Raw genomic sequence first — 11,397 nt, 5'->3', positions numbered from 1 at the left:
CACAATTTTGAATTTTTGATTGTTAATAGAGTTTACTTAGAACATGTACATTTGGTGTGAAATAAACTCCACAAGCATCTTCTTATTTGACCATCCAAAAAATTGACTACCTGATACAACTTTTAAAGTAATTTAATAAATTTTTTATCATCTAGTGAAACGACTATCAAATATATCTAAAATAGAGTCAGATATATTTATAAAGTAAAGCAGTTTTATACCATAAAAAAATACTCATTGTAACGAAGAATAGTGTTGAATTGATAAAAATCAATCAATATCTTTTTAATGTAATTTATTATTTAATACTCATGTTAGCTTTGAATGTATCAAGTTGAAACGGAACACTTGAGTGCTCGAACGATCTTACGGGCAAAAATTCGATAATGATCGATACTAGTGATGAAATTGTGTTTCGGAACAAGAAAATTCGCGTAAAGTAAGTATACCAATGAAGTAGTGAACATGTCTGCGATATTTGAGTCGACAGCGCTGTCTTACTTTTCAACTATCGCAACTCGTAAGTTAGTGCGCCTTCGAGTGTGATGTATAATCAAACATCGAAAGTGCAAAAAGTGAAAAGTATCGATAGGTGAGTTTGACGATTTGATTTTTTTGTTTACTCGCCATACTTTCGATCTGTACTTGACGCATTTGACACTTTGATTTGCAAATCCAACCAAATATTTTTAATTTGTGCATGCAATTCTCGTTTTAATAATATTAAAAATTCAATCACAAATTTGTATGCGCTTACTCATGTACCAAAAAGTTAATTAAATTGAATAATTTTTTTGCAAAAGAAATTACACATTGTTTTATTTATGTTAATTATTATTTTCAAAACGTTCATTTTTTCATGTACTACCTAACCTTTCATGATTAAATTCTATCCTTAACAATGATTTTAAACCTTTTCTTACAGAAAATATAATTCTTTTGCATTGTGTACAGAATTTTAATGGAATAAAATGGAAGTCTCAAATTATGAAGTAGACGAAACAGCTACTACCAATTTGATCCTTGAAGATGGAAATTATATTGAAGATGATATTGAAGAAGTCGCTCCTAAAATAAAAAATGTGAAAACTGTCTTTTCAAAATTTTTGGAAGAAAAACCAGTGGTAGCTTATAAAAAGCTAGTTGTTCCACAATCAATGAGAAGTATTTATTGGAAATTCTTTGGTTTTCCTGCTAATGAAAAAAGTGCCATTCTAACAAGAGTAAAAATTGTTTGTTTGCTCTGCAAGACTCAAATTGCTTATAATAGAAATACTAGTAATTTAAGAATGCATTTACAAAATAAGCACAGTAAAGAATTATATGCTTTGGAATCACATACTCCACCTAAAAAGCAAAATATTTCTGCAGAGACCAAAGAAAAAAAAGCTCAAAAAAAAGCATTAAAAGAGGCTCTGGCTTGTAGTAAAGAACATTTGTATACTTCTGATGTGGCTGGTACAGTTCAAATTAGTGATAGCAATAATCAAATTCAATTTGTATCAGATCCTAATATAAGATATTCTGACTCTATCGAAAAGAGTGTTGAAACTAAAAATGTTTCAGGAAAGCAGAGAAAATACATTTTACAAAGAGAGGATGCTATTGATATTCCTGCAACTTTAGACAGTCCTATAACTTTTGTTGTAACTCAAGAAAATCATCAGAGTCCTTTTCAAAATACCAAATCTGTTTCAGATGCCATTTTAGAATTTTTAATTATAGATTTACAAGTGCCAGAAATTGTGCAGCAACAAGGGTTTCAAAGACTTATAGCTACTTTGAAATCCCCTTGTCAAATTCCAGATAAAAATGCTTTGGAAGAAAATATTATACCAAAAACATATTATAGCTTTAAAGAAACAATCTTACGAAACATTTCTCTTATAAGTAATGAAGTAAGCATTGCTATAGAAGAATGGACGTCCAATAATGGAGAGAACTTTTTTACATTTTTAATATATTATCAAAACAAAATTGAAGCATGCTTAGACTCCAAAGTGCTAAGTACATTACACATTCCTAAAGACTATGATGTTGACCAATGGAGAGAGACCATTCATGACTTTTTACAAGAGTGGAATATTCCAAACCATAAAATTACTGCATTTGTTGTATCATCTGATAGAATTGAGTTGATAAATGCTTTGGAGTCTCTACAAATATCTGTTATTCCTTGTTTACTTTATTCTCTCCAAACTTGTGCTCAAGCTTGTTTTGAAACTTACAATATAGCTCCAGTTTTATCCAAATGTCGAAATATTATTGGTGCAATAGATAGTTACTCAGAAATGTCTACTTCTTTTCTTTCTCAAGAACAATGTTATGGGGTATGTAACCAACTAAATCAAATTTAATATTTAACATGATAATAAAATTTGAAATATTAATTTTTTTAAATAATAATTTTTACGTATTTATAGCTAGAAGAAACTGGTATGACTATAGATTCTCCAGCTATATGGACAACAACATATTCTATGTTGAAACAAATTTTTTTACATCGTGAAATTCTTACTTCATTTTTTACTAAAGCAGATCATCGTGTAAATCTTTGCCATCTTGAGTTAAGTGAAGAAGAATGGCAGATTATTTCTGATCTTTTAGATGTACTTCAGCCTTTGCAAGTTACTTTAATAACACTTAGTGAAGAAAAAATGCCTTTAATATCATTATTGAAACCACTGTTATGGCAGTTGGTTTCAACCCATTTAAAAGTTAAAGAGGAAGATAGCACAATATCTAAATCTTTAAAAGAATCATTAATAAATATGTTGTGTAATAAATATGCTGATCAGGATGTCAGTTTATTATTACAAATTTCAACTACTTTGGATCCTAGGTAAAGTAATTGATATAACATTTATTATCAATAAATGCTTAACAATTCATATAATTAATTACTAATTTTTGTATACATATTTTTAGATTTAAGAATGTACCTTATGCAACAAATGAAGATAAAAAAATCGTTGCATTACCTATCAAAGAAATGCTTATAAAAATTATTCATGATAAAGGAGAAAGTGAAAATTTCACAGATGAGCAACCAGAAAAAAAGCCTAGATTGTCAAGTAAATAGACATACATACTAAATGTACAAAAATATTATTTAAGAGTCAATCTAATACTTTTATTAATTGATACAGGGATGGAATTTTTACTTGGGGGCCTCAATAAAGTTCATAAGCAAGATATGTCAACTTCTGAAAAAGCTGACTTAGAGTTGGCACAGTATGAGTCAGAACCAACAGCTCCATTAGATAGCTGTCCTATACAATGGTGGTATAAGTCATCTGTAAAATGCCCAAATCTCAGTAATTTAGCTGGTAGATATAACTGCGTTCCAGTTTGTTGTGCTCCACCATCCAGAATACCATTTGATATTCAAATTGATTATCACAAGAAAAGGGCTGCTTTACCAACTCATTTAATAGACAAAATGATTTTCCTTCATGCTAATCATAATCTTGTATAGTTGTTTTAATATAGAGTAATCATAAATTCATAAAATATTTACACTATTTGGAAACAAAAGTTTAAATATTTTTATTACTTGATTCTTAAATAACTAATTTATCAAATTATCTATAAAAAATGAAGTTTGAAATCTCACTAAGATTTCAATTTAGTTTTTAAAATTTATTTAAATCTAAATTGATTTTGCACCCATGCAGAACTTTCATGAAATTTTGGGTCACTTATTTGAAGTGATGTTCTTTTGCTCAAATAATAATAAAGAACTGCAACTGTAAAAATTGAGAGCAAATTTTAAGTATTATTATTTACTTATTTATTTATTACTTATTTTTTCTTTATTGAGGAAAAAACTTACTTGATCTTTGAGTGGTAAGAAGAGCATGATAAGTTATACTCCAATAATGAAGAAATGGTAAATTCCAATGTACAGTCATATGCCAAGAATGTAAGCTGATACTTAATATTATATAAAGTACACAAATAACTAAAGTTGAACGAAATTCAGTGTATAAAAGTTGTATCAAACCAGCCTAAAGAGCATAATTAAATTATATTATTTTATATAAATATTATTTGATCATAAAAAATGTTTATTTACTCAACCTGAAAAACATAGGTAGAAAAGAAATTTGCCAGGAGTATTGTTAAAGCAATGATCAAGCAAAAATCTTGAATCCTGCAAAAGAACAGAAATTAGCTTTAAGTGTAACTTCTAGTGTTTAATTTGCTTTGATATTTTTCACCTACACAAATAGAACAAGTAAATCAGCAGGATTGGAGCGAGCGAATGTTAAAAATGAATTGACACCAACATCAAACAGTAAACAAAAATATTGAATAATTAATGTGAATGTGTATTTTCTATGAGTTAAATTCATTTATAAAGTTCTTTATTGAACTGAAACCAATAGTTGAAATATAATTTTTCAATTAGTAAAATTCAATGAGTTCAACAGTCAATGTATGTGTAGAATAATACAATAGTTACTATGGTGATGCAAGTCTAGTTGCTACATACAATTATTCTATCTTAAAAATATATATACATAAACATTTGTTTGAATACCTGTTGGTAGTTACACTATTATTTTAATTTCTTGTGCAAGAAAAAAATATCCACATTAAAATCAATTTACAAGTTAATTTTTTCCCCTCTGCAAAGTATAATATAAATAAAAATTGCAATTTGGCTGCCTTTGAAACTTTTTAAATGATTTCCCATTATGAGCATATTCATTGGCGGCACGGCCGGTGGCGCCTTCACTGGATAATTTCTGCGCGAGCGCGAGCCGCCGATCCAAGGGCCAAAATTGTGTTATTGTTGCCGCGTTTAACCCGACATCATGAAGTGAGTTTTGTTAATTAATCTACCGTTAAATAATATAATCATTGAAATTAATCGTTGCCGCGAAAGGTTGTTCTAACATAATGCTGTTATTAATTTTGTCGCTATTCATATTTTCAGGATTGGACTTTGTGCTTACAGTGGGTATAAAATTTACCCAGGTCATGGTAAGACCATGGTCAAAGTTGATGGAAAGGTAAATAATGATTTTTTATTAAAACTTATTCTAGTTCATTAAAATATGTATCATTGCTATTCAATTTTTAATATACCTTATGTTATTCAGTTCTATTGGTACATTTTTTTACTAATGTTAAGCCTAACCTCGAATTGCAACTGTTAGTGCATTATTTTGATTTTTATGAATGTACTATGTATTGCAGAACTTTACTTTCCTTAATTCAAAATGCGAGTCAGCCCATTTGATGAAAAGGAATCCAAGAAAAGTTACATGGACTGTTCTTTACAGGTAATTTATTTAATTTTATTCTGCTAATTTTGTAAATGTGAATCTAACAAATTTTTATACTTCAGGCGTAAGCACAAGAAAGGTCAAGAAGAAGAAATGGCCAAAAAAAGAACACGAAGGACTCAAAAATACCAACGTGCTATTGTTGGTGCTTCACTTACCGATATTATGGCTAAGCGTAACATGAAGCCAGAAATTAGGAAGGCACAACGTGAACAGGCTATCAAGTGAGTATTGTTATTATGAAGATTTCTTCTTTATGCAGCCAAGAGACTAAATCAATTTTACAAATTTTCAATTAAAATTTTATCTTTTATAATTGTGGCTGATGCAAATATACTCATTAGATATTTTTTATATTGATTATTAAAGCTAACAAAATTGAAAAATGTCAACAAATTTATGGTTCATTGACTAGAAAAGATTAGGAGTCATTTATGCTTAATGTATTTTTATAATTTAAAACATATAAGAATAATGTTGAATTCCACTGATTGATTTATAATTTAATTTCAGAGCTGCAAAGGAACAGAAAAAAGCAGCAAAAGCTGTTAAAAAAGCTGCTGCACCAGCAAAACCAAAGCCAGTTCATAAACAGAAGGCTACAAAAGTTCAGCCAAAAGCTGCTCCAAGAGTAGGAGGAAAACGATAAATTATCTTTTTTAATTATTGAATAAAACTCCAAGTGCTTGCACTTGATAAAAAAAATTTTGAGCGTTTTTAATTATCAATCATGATGCACATATAAATCAAAATAATTCATAAATTTCATTATCATGTAAAATACTATAGACTGCTGCAGTCTATACTGGTAAGATGAAGCATTTAAATACTATATGATTAAGATGTAAGAATTTGTCAAATGTAAAATTTCAATAGTTCTCATTCTCATTCTTGCATAAAGTTGTAAGTAAATTAATTATAAACAAGATGTTTTGTTATTTTTTAAAATTAAGATCATGCAAAATCAACATAAAATCGTTTTCAAAGTTTGTAAAAATCTTCCTTCTTGCACATTTTTAGAAATCAGAGTGCAAGGCCAAAAAGTTTTCCGAAAAGCGTTCGTATGCGGCGTAGTAAAATATAATTGAAAGTTAAGATTATTGGTACATACTTGAGATTGATGAATCTGTGGAACACCGTATCATACAAAACGCTTCAATTTTAAAATGAATGCTCGCGGATGAGCGAAATGTCTGCGAAACCATTTTTGCTTGATCAAATCTTAACAATAGATTTTATTTCCATGAATAATTATCTATCTGTCGTAATTTAAAAGTAACTTTTTGACAGTAGCAAAATTTTGTATTCGTTTTTTTCAAATTGAAACTTTTTTTAAATTTATTTTGGAATTTAAATAATTATTAATGGATGCTATCATGTCTCTTGATACACGATATCATTTGGCGTGAAATTGAATGTACATATAGTTCATTTATATCATTGTGACAATGAAGTGTGCAAAATTGTATTTAAAATTCATTTTGCAATGATATGGACATTGTTCAACTGATTTCAGTCTGTTTAATGGTATGCAATGTAGCAACAATGAATTATCCTTATAATTATGTTTTATTCAGTTAAATCATCTAAAATTAATTAATACATAAAACGTTATTAAATGTTAACATGATCAATTCGAGTTATTGAACTTTTTTATCGAAGTACGTTAATTTTTGCAGTAGAATAAAGAAACATTGGGGGCCCTTTTCACATCGCGGCTCGTCAAAACGGTATTCTATCAAACATACTTTTTTCTCGCAACTTTTGAATTATAATTACAAGACTTCATTTCGAAGTTCAAAATACGCTTTTACGAGCATTGACATTAAAGTATAATAAGTTAACAGTGTGCCTCTTATGTTTGTATTTACAGTTTCAGAGTATTGGATAGTATAAAGAAAGCGATTGACTCTATCGGTAGCGGGTGTAGTTATAGTTCTTTAACTTCTCGAGTTCATATTGAGAAGTGTCAAAGAAAGAAACAATAAAAGACTGCTTTATCTCGCTCAAAAGAATGATGGAGATATACCGTCTTGAATACCACGAAAAGCTCATTTCGCAGCCACTCGGGCGACCAAGTCGACCCATACACAACAATGCGTATTTTGAACGGTATATATAACATACATTATATACAAAAATATTATTATGAATTTTGAAGTGCGGCCGGCACGCATATCGCTGTGTAGGTCAGCCGCTAAAGTATCTCGTTGCAGCGTCAGTTGGCTCTTAGTCAGCGAGTCGAGCGGATTTGAAGTTTGAAGTTTATTCAGTGTGTGGAGTTACCGTGAAGTGTATGAGACTTATTGTTTTGTTCCTTGATATCGGCAAGCCGTCTGTGAAGTTTTACTCGCGCCAAATCCAGAAAATTATAAACAACCATGTCTGACGATCCATTGGGTATAAATAATCTATTAGCTAATGATCCTGATCTATGTGGAAATAATTTTAATTTACAATTAGATATGTTTTATAATGGTAAATTTATATAACATTTTTTAGTTTTTGCCCGGCATGTATATATTTATGTGCCAGTAGTTCGATTTCAATTAAACATCTATTATTTTTGAAATAAAATAAGTTCTGCTTTGTTAAATCAAAAATCTACTTTACAGAAAATATTCTTTATCCAACAAATCCAGAAGACGATGGTAATTCATTGGGTAAGCAAACTTCAATTACTATCAAGAAAATATATTCCTTAATACCTTTTACTTAAATAAGAAATGAAAATTTATGTCATAATTGTACCATGATCGTAAAAAAAATTGTAAAACCGAGACTCAACGTTTATGTTCAGCTCGTCCGTAAAACGTGCGATCGTCACGTCCGCGTCGTTCGAGAAACAAAGTCTTAAGTGAGCGCATATCATACAGGCTTTTGTTCGAAAATTACATTTGCGGTTGAGAATGTGAAGCGCGCATTTTACGATTAGCTCCGGGCACAGTAAAATTATGAATATATTATGTGATATTTCTTTTTTGTATAGCTCGAAGGTTTTTTTATTTCTGTCTAAGAAGATCGAAAAAGTCGGAAATTTTAAAATGTTATCAAATACTGCGGCGTCGATTAGTCTCAAAAATACATTTCAAAATAAATTAATACCTATTTTAATTTTTTCTCTTTCGATTCTGTAGGAACAGAAATTCGAACTGTGGAAACAGAATTCCAAAACAATGAATTTTACGTAGAACTAGAAATAATAACTCAGCCTCAGCCATTTCGACATTTTCGTTATATGTCTGAATTCAAGAGTGGTTCGCTATCAGGTGAAAAAAAAGTTCCTATCACTGTCAAGGTAAATAATCACTTTTTAGCATAAGAAAAAGTATACACGTACCCAGAGCATGTTATCTGTTTTTTAAAGGTGAATAATTATGTTGATGGTTGCTTTATAAGATGCAGTTTAGTTGATTTTAAGACCAGAGTAAACCATCCCTATTGTTTAGTGGAAAAAAGGAAAGGTGAAAAAATTATTCACGATCAGACTTATTATGAGGTTCCAGTTGATCCAAAAGAACACACTGCTAAGTACATAAAATACATTATTTAAAATTACAAACTTCATTATAATGAGAAACCTCTTTATTTGTATATTATAGATTAGAAAATATAGAAATCATTGTCAGCAAAGACAAAAATAAGCATGCTGAGATCATCATGAAAAAAGATAAGAGAGATGGAAATGAGAACACACCCCAAGTTTGCTATTACTATTTTTTCTTTATTATTAATCAGCTATACCACGAAAAGTTTATTTTTTATTATCTTTTTGCAACAGTTGGAGAAAATAAATGAAAACTTAGAAAATATTGATCTCAACGTTGTTGCTCTATGTTTTCAAGCATTTTGCAAAACTGCTGAAAAAAATGTTCTTGTAAGTCAGAAAATTTATTCAAATGCAATAAGAAATTCCCGTAAGTCTTAACAAATGAAAATTAAGTTGTAAACTTGAAATAGTATTTAAAGTTCTATGTAAATTTTTTTAGATAACTCAAGTACGGCAAAGCTTGAAATTGCAGTATATAGAGTATTCAAAGATAAATATTACGATGAAGTTTGGATCGTTTTGAAAAAAAAAATTAATATAGGTAAAATTTGATCAATTCTCTTTTTTACTATAACATATTCTCATAACTAATTATATTTTAAGATAAACTAGAAATTAAATTCTACGAGGATGATTCATTGTTAAATTGGCAAGTAGAGAAGAGGTATTTACATCAAGCTGTTATTATAATATGGTATGTTAATAAAAATAGTGTATAAGCTGTGAATGATAAAACATTGACATTCAAAAGAAGTATTAAGTAACAAAACTTCAAGGATAGTAAAATGTTTTCTATTGAATAAATTCAAATTTCATGAAAACCTTGCTTATTGGAAATTTAAAAATAAATTGAACAAAATTAATATTTTTAATACTTCTTTCTTTATGGAAATGTATAACTATAGTCACACATATTCTGTGATTACATCAATATCAATAATCTCTAAACTTCTAGGCATCTAAAGTAGCTTACCTTAAAACGTGATTTTTGATTATTAAAAATGTTTATAAATATTTCTAGGATCCCATCAGACTGTGTGAAAAAGGTTAAGGGGGAAATGAAAATTGAGTTACACAGGACTACTGATAAAGAATCTGCTTTTATTTCCTGTTATACTTCTAGGTGTTCACAGAATAATTTTCAACTTGGTAATTACATCACATCAGTTATGCTCTTAATACAAAATGTTGAAGTACTCTTAAGTTTCTAACAATGCAACTGAATTAGATAGGACAAGTTCTTCTAACTTTTCTTCTATTCTAGCTATATGTAATTTCAGGAAATACTACATTAAATACTGCAAATAATTATGCTATCAGTGAGTGGACAATGGAAACTGATGGCTTAGATGAAAATGATTCGTTTAATTCTTTTAATGAAAAATCTTTGTTTGAAGCTTTAATATTTGATAAATTTGAAAAGGCCAAAGAAATAATAACTAGAATGCTAGATGATAAATTGATACATCATAGTGACTCTCAGAGTAATATGAAAGAGGTATTCAATTTTAAATTGAAATATTCTGCAGCTCTGGTATTTGATGAATAAATCCAAATTTTTCAGAAAACATTACATCTTGCTATTTCGAAAAATCAACCAAAAATAGTCAAAAAACTTCTTGATATGGGGATTGATCCAAATATGGTCGATGAAAATGAAAATACTGCTTTGCATTTGGCTATTGAAGGTAATAAATGTACAAATTTAATTATTTTAGGAAATAGACATTATTATAAAACTGTTCTTTCATTACTAAACTGTTTGATAGCTTCAGCTTACGACTGCATCAAAGAGTTACTGAAGTATAAAGATAAAATCAATTTTCATATTTATAATGAATATGGTTACATGCCATTACACTTGGCAATAAAAAGAAATTCTTTGAAGATTGTTAAATCTTTGGTAGAAGCTGGAGCTAAAATAAATTCAACAAATAGATCCAATGGAAAAACATGCCTTGAAATGGCCCAACATTACAAACAACGCAGTATAATAAAGTATTTGCAGGTATTATTAATTTTCTTACTCAGAAAGTGTTAAGAATTTCATTGATAGATTGCCAATTTTTTTAATCAATTGAATTTAGCACGAAGCCAAGGAAGATCTGAGTATGGATTATGATGATGTATGTTAATAGTTACTTTTAAATAATTTATTTGTTTTAAATACTTATGACTCAATCAAGCGATTTCGAAATAATTAATACTTGAGTATTACATATTATCATACTAAGTAATAAACAAAAATAAAATCATAGGCTAAAGATATGACTCCTGTTGATCTTGGACCATCGCAAGGTTCTAAATACTCAGAAGTGTTTGATATATTGAAAACTGATGCAAATATGCCAATGTATTGTTGCAACTCACTCAAAAATAATCTGGAAAAAGCTAGAATTGACCAAAAGGATCATCTGAAATTTTCAAGAAAAAAAATAAGCTTTCTTCGTTATACATGTATTTTTTTAATGACTTTTATACCAATTATTATAGTATGTTATATTTTTTGTAATTACCTGTCATAAAATTGTGACGTTTTTAAAGTTTAAG

The 11,397-nt window shown here is 28.9% G+C and overlaps 4 protein-coding genes across 7 annotated transcripts; 3 read left to right on the top strand and 1 right to left on the bottom strand.

The window, feature by feature from the left end:
• The first annotated feature begins 502 nt into the window (after nt 1-502).
• Nucleotides 503-3,575, top strand: LOC106655089 (zinc finger BED domain-containing protein 1-like). Of its 2 annotated transcripts, none has more exons than XM_014375293.2 (5): nt 503-592; nt 955-2,330; nt 2,424-2,842; nt 2,929-3,074; nt 3,150-3,575. In XM_014375293.2, the coding sequence occupies exons 2-5, from the start codon at nt 972-974 to the stop codon at nt 3,476-3,478; spliced, it is 2,253 nt and encodes a 750-aa protein (XP_014230779.1). In that variant the 5' UTR covers nt 503-592; nt 955-971; the 3' UTR covers nt 3,479-3,575. The 2 variants fall into 2 exon arrangements, with proteins under 2 accessions (XP_014230779.1, XP_014230778.1); XM_014375292.2 differs by having other exon boundaries at nt 513-592; nt 926-2,330.
• Nucleotides 3,576-3,577: 2 nt separating this feature from the next.
• LOC106655090 (transmembrane protein 138) lies at nt 3,578-4,440 on the bottom strand. The gene is made up of 4 exons (XM_014375295.2): nt 4,228-4,440; nt 4,084-4,156; nt 3,836-4,010; nt 3,578-3,749 (listed from the first exon to the last, which is right to left on the bottom strand). The coding sequence occupies exons 1-4, from the start codon at nt 4,356-4,358 to the stop codon at nt 3,643-3,645; spliced, it is 486 nt and encodes a 161-aa protein (XP_014230781.1). The 5' UTR covers nt 4,359-4,440; the 3' UTR covers nt 3,578-3,642.
• A 293-nt stretch (nt 4,441-4,733) lies between these two features.
• LOC106655091 (60S ribosomal protein L24-like) lies at nt 4,734-6,002 on the top strand. The gene is made up of 5 exons (XM_014375296.2): nt 4,734-4,828; nt 4,946-5,021; nt 5,209-5,294; nt 5,360-5,521; nt 5,811-6,002. Exons 1-5 carry the CDS (start codon nt 4,824-4,826, stop codon nt 5,944-5,946), a joined length of 465 nt encoding a protein of 154 aa, XP_014230782.1. The 5' UTR covers nt 4,734-4,823; the 3' UTR covers nt 5,947-6,002.
• Nucleotides 6,003-7,667: 1,665 nt separating this feature from the next.
• LOC111694198 lies at nt 7,668-11,397 on the top strand. Of its 3 annotated transcripts, XM_023461379.1 has the most exons (14): nt 7,668-7,775; nt 7,913-7,960; nt 8,435-8,595; nt 8,665-8,828; nt 8,900-8,999; nt 9,079-9,214; nt 9,287-9,388; nt 9,451-9,541; nt 9,869-9,996; nt 10,128-10,345; nt 10,412-10,535; nt 10,617-10,855; nt 10,935-10,973; nt 11,106-11,397. In XM_023461379.1, the coding sequence occupies exons 1-14, from the start codon at nt 7,679-7,681 to the stop codon at nt 11,370-11,372; spliced, it is 1,914 nt and encodes a 637-aa protein (XP_023317147.1). In that variant the 5' UTR covers nt 7,668-7,678; the 3' UTR covers nt 11,373-11,397. The 3 variants fall into 3 exon arrangements, with proteins under 3 accessions (XP_023317147.1, XP_023317145.1, XP_023317146.1); XM_023461377.1 differs by having other exon boundaries at nt 10,412-10,855; XM_023461378.1 differs by lacking the exon at nt 10,935-10,973 and having other exon boundaries at nt 10,412-10,855.

The sequence above is a fragment of the Trichogramma pretiosum genome, unplaced genomic scaffold, assembly GCF_000599845.2.
Source record: "Trichogramma pretiosum strain Unisexual culture from Peru unplaced genomic scaffold, Tpre_2.0 scaffold2, whole genome shotgun sequence".
Lineage (NCBI taxonomy): Eukaryota > Metazoa > Arthropoda > Insecta > Hymenoptera > Trichogrammatidae > Trichogramma > Trichogramma pretiosum.
Note: the sequence above shows the minus strand (reverse complement) of the source record. Positions and strands in the feature narration are given on the sequence as shown.

What these genes read in the sequence shown, in the direction of transcription:
- LOC106655091 (XM_014375296.2), top strand. An exon ending in TGGTCAAAGTTGATGGAAAG is followed by an intron (nt 5,022 to 5,208) that starts GTAAATAATGAT and finishes TATGTATTGCAG; the next exon opens with AACTTTACTTTCCTTAATTC. An exon ending in ACATGGACTGTTCTTTACAG is followed by an intron (nt 5,295 to 5,359) that starts GTAATTTATTTA and finishes TTTATACTTCAG; the next exon opens with GCGTAAGCACAAGAAAGGTC.
- LOC106655089 (XM_014375293.2), top strand. Translation starts at nt 972, where the DNA reads ATGGAAGTCTCAAATTATGAAGTAGACGAAACAGCTACTACCAATTTG. An exon ending in TCAACTACTTTGGATCCTAG is followed by an intron (nt 2,843 to 2,928) that starts GTAAAGTAATTG and finishes ACATATTTTTAG; the next exon opens with ATTTAAGAATGTACCTTATG. An exon ending in AAAAAAGCCTAGATTGTCAA is followed by an intron (nt 3,075 to 3,149) that starts GTAAATAGACAT and finishes TAATTGATACAG; the next exon opens with GGATGGAATTTTTACTTGGG.
- LOC111694198 (XM_023461377.1), top strand. Translation starts at nt 7,679, where the DNA reads ATGTCTGACGATCCATTGGGTATAAATAATCTATTAGCTAATGATCCT. An exon ending in CCAAAAGAACACACTGCTAA is followed by an intron (nt 8,829 to 8,899) that starts GTACATAAAATA and finishes TGTATATTATAG; the next exon opens with ATTAGAAAATATAGAAATCA. An exon ending in CAAGCTGTTATTATAATATG is followed by an intron (nt 9,542 to 9,868) that starts GTATGTTAATAA and finishes AAATATTTCTAG; the next exon opens with GATCCCATCAGACTGTGTGA.
- LOC106655090 (XM_014375295.2), bottom strand. Translation starts at nt 4,358, where the DNA reads ATGAATTTAACTCATAGAAAATACACATTCACATTAATTATTCAATAT. An exon ending in GATTTACTTGTTCTATTTGT is followed by an intron (nt 4,157 to 4,227) that starts GTAGGTGAAAAA and finishes GTTCTTTTGCAG; the next exon opens with GATTCAAGATTTTTGCTTGA. An exon ending in TCTTACCACTCAAAGATCAA is followed by an intron (nt 3,750 to 3,835) that starts GTAAGTTTTTTC and finishes CAATTTTTACAG; the next exon opens with TTGCAGTTCTTTATTATTAT.